Source organism: Fukomys damarensis, unplaced genomic scaffold, assembly GCF_012274545.1.
Source record: "Fukomys damarensis isolate Sample0158 unplaced genomic scaffold, DMR_v1.0_HiC HiC_scaffold_6, whole genome shotgun sequence".
Lineage (NCBI taxonomy): Eukaryota > Metazoa > Chordata > Mammalia > Rodentia > Bathyergidae > Fukomys > Fukomys damarensis.
This window is the reverse complement of record NW_022900918.1, coordinates 12,811,156-12,821,949: the sequence shown is the minus strand read 5'-3', so window position 1 is coordinate 12,821,949 and position 10,794 is coordinate 12,811,156. Positions and strand designations below refer to the sequence as shown.

The 10,794-nt window shown below is 35.7% G+C and overlaps 1 protein-coding gene across 9 annotated transcripts in view; it reads right to left on the bottom strand.

The window, feature by feature from the left end:
• Lmo7 (LIM domain 7) overlaps window positions 1-10,794 on the bottom strand; it is a 215,957-nt gene that overhangs the window by 23,184 nt on the left and 181,979 nt on the right. For 6 of the 9 annotated variants that reach the window (XM_019207264.2, XM_010622357.3, XM_019207263.2 and 3 more), the window contains 3 exons: window positions 3,143-3,257; window positions 1,669-1,830; window positions 705-892 (listed from right to left, as the gene is read on the bottom strand). In XM_019207264.2, coding sequence (XP_019062809.1) covers window positions 705-892; window positions 1,669-1,830; window positions 3,143-3,257 — 465 coding nt within the window. The remainder of the gene's footprint in view (window positions 1-704; window positions 893-1,668; window positions 1,831-3,142; window positions 3,258-10,794) is intronic. The other 3 variants (XM_010622359.3, XM_019207265.2, XM_010622362.3) reach the window with 1 other exon arrangement.

The following is a 10,794-nucleotide window of genomic DNA, read 5'->3' as shown; positions in this document are numbered from 1 at the left end:
AAAAATTTTTTTTTTTTTTTTTTTTTTTTTTTTTTTTTTGGTACTGGGGATCAAACATGGGTCCTTGCGCTTGTAAAGCAGCTGCCGGAACCATTGAGCTAAATCCCCAGCCCCAACATTATTTTTTAATTGATTGATGAAACTGATTATGTCTTTAATCCCACATGTAATTTTACCTATCAACTTCACCCACACAAAAACTGAAAATGCTTCATATTTTATACTGCACCCAACAATCACATTTTCTGGTCCAGTAAGAGTAAAGAATGCATAAGGATGTAATAGTGTATAATTTTACATAGTTGCTATTTCACAATGACAAAGATCTGAGAAATGATTGTAAAGATGAAAGACTGGCAAGAAACAACTGGGAAACAACATTAGAGATCTTTTGATTTCACCATTGTATAACTCATTATAATACCCTATTGCTGGGCCAGGGATTAGCTCAGCGGTTCGGTGGCCTGCCTCACAAGTGCAAGGACCCCAGTTCGATCCCCGGTACCAAAAAAAAAAGAAAAAAGAAAATACCCTATTACTCAGAAATGCCCTATAATTCTCAAAAGTACATTGTACTCTTTGCTATATGCAATCTTATTCAATAATTTATGTTTTTAAAGTAGTATCAAAATAGCTCAAATGAAATACTGTTTCCCTGTAGTTTCTCTGTTCTACACAATTAGTCCTGTTTCTCAAATACTTACAGGACTCTGAAGGCTTTCGGAGAAATCAGTTGTTACTGATAGATTTGAAGACTTGTCTGAATTGTAAATTCCAGAAGTTGTATCAATCCATTTTGTTTCAGGTGAACCTATAATTTTGGTAGCCACACTGGTGAGATTGAGGGTTTTATGCCGTGAAAATGGCAGGAAAGGTTGGTCTTTGCCCCAGTCTGATTGGCACATGAAGATCAAGTAATAAATAGACATAAACAATGAAGTGGAAAGAATAAAGTTACTGATTGCACACACAAAAAACATGCACATAACAGACAGACAGACAAATCAGGTAGTATGTGAAAGAAATGAAATGTTTGGGGCTTTACCAAAAGACCACCTTTCCAAAATACAAAGGTTAAATCATGTTAGCAAGGAAAAGACTAGCAAATTTGCTGACTCTTCCCAAAAATTACAAGGAAATATTATATTTTTTATATCATACACTGGTAGGTCTGGAGATGCTTGATGTACTTCCCTATCTGACCTTAACCTGTAACTGAACAGTATAATAATGGAAAATGTGTACTGAAGGTTATCTGAGAACAAACAATAGACATATGACCTACCATACCTTCTTATATCAATATAGTTATGATACTGCTGCAAGGAAGGTTAAAACAATGGAATTCTTAATATTCAACAGTATTATAAAACTCAGCATTATTATAAATGACTCCCAAATGTAGAAACATTTGTCTTTATATCTGTATTCAGTCAGATGAGTGCACTACTCAAATAATGTAGAATTCAGTAAATTTGCTAGTGAATACTTTTCAGACATATAATTCAAGATTTTCCCAACATCATGACAAAACATTTTAAGCCAACAATATAAAAAAATGAATTAAAGCACAACAAAAAATAAAAAGTTATTAAAGCAAACTGTTACAATCACTTGCTAAAGACCAGTTTCCCCATTTACAAAGCCAGACAAGGTGGTAGAACTTACCTGACTTTCCATAACGCCTGATATCCAGCACTAGGGTTCCAGTTTCTTGAGCACTAGCCATTGTTTCCTCCCACTCTTTTGTATTCATATATGAAAACTTAGTGTTGTTCATAGCAATAATTTCATCATCTACCTGCAGCTGAGAAAATTCTGCTGGGCTACCTAAATAATATAAAGTAAATGAAACAATAAAAAATAACCACACGTTTTACTAGTCAGTCACTACTTTGTATATTAAAAAAAAGACTTCTTAATCTCATTGATCATTTCTAATTGTTTTCAGATAAAGAAGAGTCAGTTTTCTGTTTTAAATTATTTGTGTATCCCCAGCATACAAAGTAACAAATGCTTATTTTATTTGATAATATATTCATCATTATTGAAAGATAATCTCACCTATTCAAGAAAATTCATTAACCTCCTAAGGACAAAGAAAATTTTTAATCATTTTTAAACTAAAACTGAGAAATACGGTGTACTGCACGTTGAGCAAATCAGATTCACTTTGCAAGGCAGCAGAAGAAAACATGACCACTTAACACTGCATACTATTACTGCTGTAACAAAAATGCTACTATCCTATTGATGCAACCTTGAAATTAAAAAAAAAAATCTTCTATAGCTAAAATATGCAAACAACAAGTTTCTCTTAAACACAATAGCTCTCATTTTAATTTTAGGCCTTCTAGCAATGTGCAATTTGGGGCTTAGCTAGGTACTATTCTGGTGGAGGAAGGGTAATCTTTTTACAAAAGTACCAAGGAGGGCTGGGGATTCAGCTTAGTGGCATTGCGCCTGCCTCCCGAGCCCAAGGTCCTGAGTTGGATCCCCAGTACCAAAAAAAAGTATCAAGCATCCAGAAGACACCATGAGCAAGAACTATAATACATAAATAATATAATACATAAATGCTCAAAAAACACATTACACTGAAGATTTAGTTCAGTGGCAGAGCATTTGCCTAACATATGTGAGGCATTGGGTTTGATCCCCAGCACTACAAGAAAGAAAGGAAAAGAGAGAGAGACAGAGAGAGAGAGAGAGAGAGAGAGTGAGAGACAGAGAGAGAGAAACCTACTGTACTGATTTATCATACAGCATGTATGTGTGTGTGTATATATATATATATATATATATATATACAACAAAACAGTATGAACATGATTTCATTCTGAATCCTTCATTAAATATTACTTTTTAATATCTTCAAAAATTCATCTTATACTTCTGACAAATTCTTATAGTCACAAAATTAAGATTCATCAAAACTAAAATTAATTAGACAAAGAGAATAAACAATATATAATTTGTAACCTCAACTAATAGTCTCAGGGAAGAGGATATATCTCCTCCACATAATAATGCATTTTTCACATTTTCTTTTCCCATATCAAATAAACTAATGTCTACAATGTTTTCTCCTGAAGCATATGCCAACACAGAAGGTAGTTCAGTAGGGTTAAGTCTGTTTTACCTGCTTCAACTGATGCTATGAAGATTCTGGAATAATCCCATTTTATTGTAAACCCAAAGTCAACACTGTTCCCAGGCTTCTGGTTTATGCTGATTCTCATATCACTGAACTGATCCTGAAAACAAAACATGAACCGTTAGTATCAGGTGTCCCTGGCACCCACCAGGAGGAAAGTCTATCCATGAAAGATGGGAAGCTGTGTGCAAAGGACACTTGACTTGTTTCATGATAAACCAGAAGCTGCATTCTTTCTTCCCCAGGTTTAGTAAAACCTTCACGTATGTATGTATCACAAGTTTACTATTTTTATGATAACATAAGGAAAATCTACCAACAAATGTTTCTCTTTATTAAAATACCAATCTGTTAGTCACTGATAAAGTTTAGCCTTTTGTCTACCATACAACCATGTATAATTTACAAACCATTTATTCATTACCCAGAAATGAACAAGAGTGATTTAAAACTTTTTTTTTTTTTTTTTTTTTTTTTAAAGACAGGCTTTCACTACATAGCTCAGACTGCCCTGAAACTCACTGTGTAGCCCAGGCTGGTCTCAAACTCCCAGTGATCCTCCTGCCTCAGCCTCCCAAGTGCTGGGATTACAAGCATGCGCTACCACGCCCAGCATTAAATCATTTTTAAATGGCAACACATTTTTAAAACAAAATAAAAACCTACCACCCAAATGAAAACAGTCTTTGTAAATAAGGAAGGGTGGGGTGGGGGTAAAGGGAGGTCAGGGGTAAGGGGAAAAAAATAAGAATCAAAATACATCACATAAAGGTACAAGATCCCAATGGTGAATGTAATTGTACTGTATATCTAAAAAGTACCAATAAACTTAATGAAAAAGAAAAAAAGCTACCACCACATTGAACATACTCAAGAGAATAATTCCAAGTGGTTTATGTAATCCAGCTACCAGCAGTCGTCATCGAGGGCTTGCCCCTACTCTGCCCTTTGTGCATCTCAAATTTGACAATGCATTTTTGCTTGTCTAATCACCACAGGAGAACCTGGTGGTAAAGGTAAAGCTGTACACTGCCTGCAAAATAGAGACTCATAACCCCCTGACATGTCATATCCTGACATGACACAGGGTCCCTATGAGAAAATGCTGAGCTAGAGATCATAACTTTCTGGCAAAAAGCAGAATTCTAGTTCTACCTTCACTGCTACATGAAAAATAGCCCTGCATCTCCTAGACCTTCCTTAAGATCATTTTCTAAACCAAGATTTCAGTTTTACACAAAATTATGTTTGTGAAAACCATGTCTTTCATAATTTACATATATTGCTTTATCTCAGTAAAGCAACAAACACAGATATTAACATAATTAATACATGTATAATGCATTTACCAACTAGTCTTTTAGTTCTTTGTCTCATAACCATAAAGAACCGATGAGTTACCTATTTAAAAAAAAAAAAAGGAAAAGAAACTTCTCAAAGCTTCTTTACCTCCAGCCTATCAATTCTTCACTTTGATTTGGAAGCTAAACCCTGAATCAGGGCCAGCTGAGCAAGTAATAAAGCTTCCTGCCTAAGTTTTTCCAACCTTAAAACACATTTAAAATGAATGACATACTCTGAGAAAATCTGGGGTAGCACATAAGCATTAGGAAAAAAAAAAAGCAAAAGAGCACCAAATAAAGGAACAGGAACTTGCTATGGAACGTGTTTATGTAGAAGTAGTGTTAATACTACTCACTCATCTGTTCAACATACATTGGTTGTATATCTGTTTTACACAGCACGCAATATGGAAGACTTTGGAAATAAAGAAGCATTAGGCATGTCCTTGTTATCAAGAAATAATTACTGACTTCAATAGTATTTAAGTTTCTTAAAGCAAGACAATAACGTAGCCAATAATATGAAAAAAATTTTTTCTGAAGAAAGCCCTTTCTAAAGCAGTTAAAGCAAAAGTATCCAGAAGTAATCTGAAAAATTCATTGATAATCAGCATGATGGACATCAATCTGAATATAATAAAACTTTACTAAGAATAGAAAAAAATTACTAGTTAGTTCTACTCCTCAACCCAAACCATTATATACATAAATTAGAAGTGACTCAGCGAAAAAAAGTGGTCATCTTCACACTTACCAAAAAGAAAAAAAAACTGACTTAAAGCCAATTAAAGTACAGTTCAGAATCTATTATTATATAAGGACAGAGAAACAAATGATGAGTTAGATATTCAAAATGCTAATTGAGGTTTTTTAGCTTGAAGAATAAAAGACAAGATGGAATTTTAATAAATAGTCTCAAGAACATAAATACTCTGTGGGAAACAGCGAACATTACCCTTTTCTACACAATATATGATAAAGGAGAATGAATGTAAGCTATAAGGAAGAGTCTGGTAATTATATTAGATCAGAAGAATTGTCTAACAAAACTACTCTTACCTTGGAAATAAAGAAATCTCTGTTTGAACATGTCAAATAAAAGGATGGTTAAGCACTTCTCTGAAAGTGCTGAGAGGGAAGCCAGCCTTACCATGGCTATTGTCTGCCAGGCTTTTTATTGGTCCTTGGTACAGAAAAAGAGGGTCACATGGGCAGTTATAGGTACATTTCTACCAATAACCAGGTAACCTCAGGTCTGGCCCTGAACCTGGTACAGCCTTCTATCTGAGGTTTTTTGCTTCATTTTCAAAACTCTACTTTCAAATAAAAATCTTAACCAATACATAAAGATTCACATGGATGGCTATAGTTTGGGCATAAAAGTTACAGGGTCCATTTGTGAGGCTGTCCCCCTGGGGAATCATTGTAGAACACTGGTTTTTAGATTATGCCTGAGTCTCCTTACATCACGAACTATTCACTGATGATTTCAGGCAACTTTCTTCATCCTTATTTTTCTCTGCAATATATGCCAACTGAATATTCTACATGGAATCAAAGCTTCAGAAGATGAGAATAACAGAATTATCCTTTGAACTGGATAGAACAAGAATTTAAATTACTAGAGGAAACCTAGATACTTGATGAAAAATGAACTACCCAAGTGGTTTCAGTTGTTAGAACCAGGAATGAGAAAACAAGAGTTTCTGTCAACATCCTGGCATTTAAAATAAAAATAATTTCTCTGAACTTAGGTACAATTTGAACAGACATATACACCAAAAGCTGATTGTCTCTCCAACTGTCAAATGGATGAAGCAGAAGCACAAGACTAAATTTTTAAAGACAAATAAAGATCATCTGGAGTTGTGACAATAAGACTTATTTTTCCTGAAACTGATGAATTAAGAGTCTTGTGTCACCCCAGATGTGAAGTAATGAGAAACAGGATCAATCTTAAGTACTAATAAATCCAAAAATATTCTCCTCTAACTTTTTAAATTAGTAAAATATGCTGATTAAGGAGAGCTTACTTATTTAATAATAAAGGTAGATTTGGTTTTATAAAATTTTAAAAATGTTATTAGTATATCTTTATATCACATAATGATTACTTTCAACATGGTAGTATACATATATAACATCTTAATTCTTTTCACTTCTCCTTTTCTTCCCCACTCCCTCCCTGCTCTGCATCTCTTAGTCACCTCCTTATCTGCAAAAAAAAAAAAAAAAGATGACCTACCTATTTCCTATTCTCTTTTATTTTGCTCTTTAAATTATTTAAATATTTAAAATATTTGGGTTTTTCATATAAGAGAAACCATATGATATTCAAGCTTGTGTGTCTGATCTAACATTACTGTGTTCTGATGCATACATTTTCCTATAAATAACGCAAGTGAATCCTTCTCTATGGCTAAGTAGTACTCCAGTGTTCATAAATACCATAATCTGGTTTGATGCACATATCAGCAACTTCCAAGATTTAGCTATTATAAGTTGTGCGACCATAAAGTATGCATGTATCATTGTAATATGATATCTTTAACTCTTTCAGGAGTGAAAAAAGACCTATAAGGGGAATAGTTGGACCAAAGAAAATATCTAGTTTTAGTTTTTTGAGAAATCTTCATACTAATTTCCATAGTAGTTGTACTAGTTGTCTACAATAATGTAGAAGAGTTCCTTTTCCTCCACAGCCTTGACAGCAATTGTTATTATTTGATTTCTCAATGATAGCCTTTCTTTCTGGGGTAAGACAACCTCAGTGTGGTTTAATTTGCATATCTCTGATGGTCAGAAATGTTGAACATTTTTTCTTGAATTTATTGGCCATTTGTATTTCTTCTGAGTATATATTCATCTCAGTTGCCTATTTCTTGGATATTTATTTTAAGTGGTTTAATTTTTTTGAGTTCTTTATACATTTTAGATATTAGTCTTCTGTCTGAGGAGTAGCAGACAAATTTTTTTTGCTATTCTGTGGGTTGTCTCTTCACTCTATTGCTTGTTTCCTTTGCTGCACAGAGGGCTTTTAACCCCATACGATCACATTTGCTGATTCTTGATGTTATTTCTTGTGCAACTGGGGTTTATTTTTTCCAGGAAATCCTTCCTTATCCCTTTTTTTAAAAAAAAATCCCTAATTTTGTATTCTAGCAGGTTAAATGTTTAACACTTAGATCTTTGATTCATTTTTTTAATTTTAGTACAAAAGCAATGAAAGATATAGGTCTAGATTCAATCTTCTGCATATGTATAGCCAGTTTTCCCACCACCATTTGTTTAAAATGCTAACTTTCCTCCTATATATGTTTTAGTCTCTTTGTCAAAGACCAGATGCCTAGGGCCAGGGGTTTAGTTCAGTGGTTCCGCTGCCTGTCTCACAAGCGCAAGGTCCAGAGTTCAATCCCCAGTACCACCCCCAAAAGATGGCTGAATGTGCCTGGGGTTGTTTCTATATCCTTTATTCAGTTCCACTGATCTCATGTTTTTGCACAAGTACCATACTGTTTTTGTCACTGCAGCTCCATAATATAATTTAAAATCCAGGATTGTGCTGCATTCTACTTTGCTATTGTTTTCCAGGTTTGCTTTTGCTATTCTGCATCTCTTTTGGTTCCATATGAATTTTAGGATTATTTTTCTTAGTTTTGTGAGGACTGCTGCTGGTGTCTTGATTGGGATTGCATTAAATGTATATATCACATTTTGTATTATGGCAATATTGTATTATTTGACAATATTGTTGCTGCCCATCCAGAAACAGGATATTTTTTTCATTTTCTGATGAATTCTTCAATCTCCTTTTTCATAGTTCTACAGTTTTCCTTTGAAAGGTCTTTTACTTCTTTTGTAAGGTTAATCCCTTTATTTTTTCAGAGGTTACTGTGAATAGCATTATTTTACTAATTTCTCAGCAGGTTAAAGATAGATTTGAATTGTAAAGTCAGGAATAACAGAGCAAACAGATACTGTTCAAAAAGGTGTATACATGGTTCTTTAGTGTCATTCAGTGTCTTGGGATGAGAACATTGCTATTGCTTGGCTTTAGAATGTCTCCACAGCCTGAGGCAATAAAGGCTTGGTCACCAGCATATGGCACCGAAGAGAGGTGGTGTAACCTTTGGTGGGGTAGGGAAGGGGGAGCCTAATTGGAAAATGTTAGGTCATGGGGAGCTGCCCTTGAAGGAGACACTGTACACCTGCCTTCTCTTTCATGGCTCCCTGGCCACCAAAGCAGCTTTGCTCCACTGTGCACTGCCCACCATGACGTTCTGACTCATCACAGGCACCAAACATGAGGGCCAAGTGACTATGGACTGAAAGCTATGAAGCTATAAGCCAAAATAAACCTTTCTTCCTCTTAAACTGTTTATCTCAGGTATTTGTCATAGTGATGGAAAAGTAACACAAACATAAAATAAGCAGCCCTCAAATCCTCACTGCAAGATACATCTAAATCTTTTCTTCCTTACATTCTCTGTTCTAGAGAGGCAGGAGATGCCTCCACCCTTCCCTTCACAAGACCCTCCCAAGCCTATCTTCTGCCTACTGAATCCATCTTCAGTCTTTACCCTACTAGACACTGCCGACTATTCCCACATTGAGGAGTCAGGCTTCTAAGTTATTTGTTATCCTACTTTTGCTTGCCTCTCCCACCATGTCTTACTAAGCATTTCTCAGTTTCTTCATTGGGTTCTGCTTCTTTCTCTCCTGTTGTTCTTCCCCAGTCAGTTTCCGACTGTTTTGTCTGCATGATTTCTTCAGCAATCACCTTCATTCCCATGAACTGAACTACTGCCCAATATTTCCAAAATAAGTTCATCATCTTCCTCCTTAAACCTGCTCTTCCACCTCATTTTTTAACAGCTCACTTAACCGCATCCCTACACACCCAAATGCCTAAGTTAAAAACACCAGATTCTTCCTGAGGGCCTTTCTTTCCTTCTCCAATAATTGCTCTCAAAACTCCAAAATATAATCCCCACCCCAACTCTCCACTACACACATATGCATTTAACTACAGTGTATAGAGTTCACCATCCATAAATCCATCTTGAATCATCCCATCCTTCCCCCAGTTACCATCTGAGTTCCAGCATGAGCTCCCCTAATGTCCTGCAGTCACCCCCTAATTTACTTTTCTCCCTCTATCCCTTTCTGCCCACCTTCTTCACAGATGCCAAAAATCCAATTACAAAACATACTGATTCTTATGGCACATTCCATCTTAAAACTGCAGGTAGCACTTTACATTCTACTTGGTAGATTTCAAACTCTACATTTCAAAAATAGATGCAGTTCTGTTAAGTTTCAATAAATATATGCCATATTACCACAAAATGGCCTCAAGAATGATTGCTATAGACCAAACAACATTTCAGTCTATACTGGCTCTAAAAAATAGTGAAGTTAAAATAAGTCAAAATTCAACATCTTAACAATATATAAAGCAGTCCTCAAATTTGAGCATATCATATTTCAAAAGAGATAGAGAGAGAATTTGTAGGTATTGTCTAAGCGTTTCACCAGCCTCGGGAAAGTCATGTAGCTTTCAAATCTCAAGTATTTCACCTGTATAGGGATAACACCATCTACCTTGAGAGGATTAAATGGAACATTTAAGAGGTGCCAAGGCACATGGCTGATGTTCAGTAATTATTTTCCTTTTTCCCATGGAAACAATATTAAACATAATATACATGCTGGTTAAGCAGTTTCCAGATCAACTAAAGAAAATACTATTTGACTCTCACACACTTAGCTCCAAAGCCAAGTCGACTCAGTCAGCATTCAATGGTCATTTACTGTGCTGAGAGAAAGATGCTAACAGAGAAAAACAGCTTGCCTCCCACCCTCTCAGAGTGGGTCTAATGAAAGTGACTCTCTAGGTGTAGGGCCTCAAGTCAGGAGATGGGAGGCTCTGGAGTCAGAAAAGGACATGGAAAAAGCTTTCTTCCCTCCACATGTATCAATCCTACCTTTGGGCACTGCTTTAAATAGCATAGGGTAGAGTTTCTGGAAGGGGGAATTTGTAAGCAAAATGCTCTGGAAGGACAGAAAAGAAAAATAGAAACCTGTAAGCATGACCGATTTGGGGAATATCATGAACACCACATCAGCAGGGCCGCCGGGAGCCACAATTCTCCTGTTCCTTGGGTCCCCTCCCCAGAACTGCCTTGGTAGCCTAGATTAATTAACAAGGGAAGGGATTTTGCTCAGTGGTTCTGCCGCCTGCCTTGCAAGTGCAAGGACCCGAGTTTGATCCCTGGTACAAAAAAGAAAGAA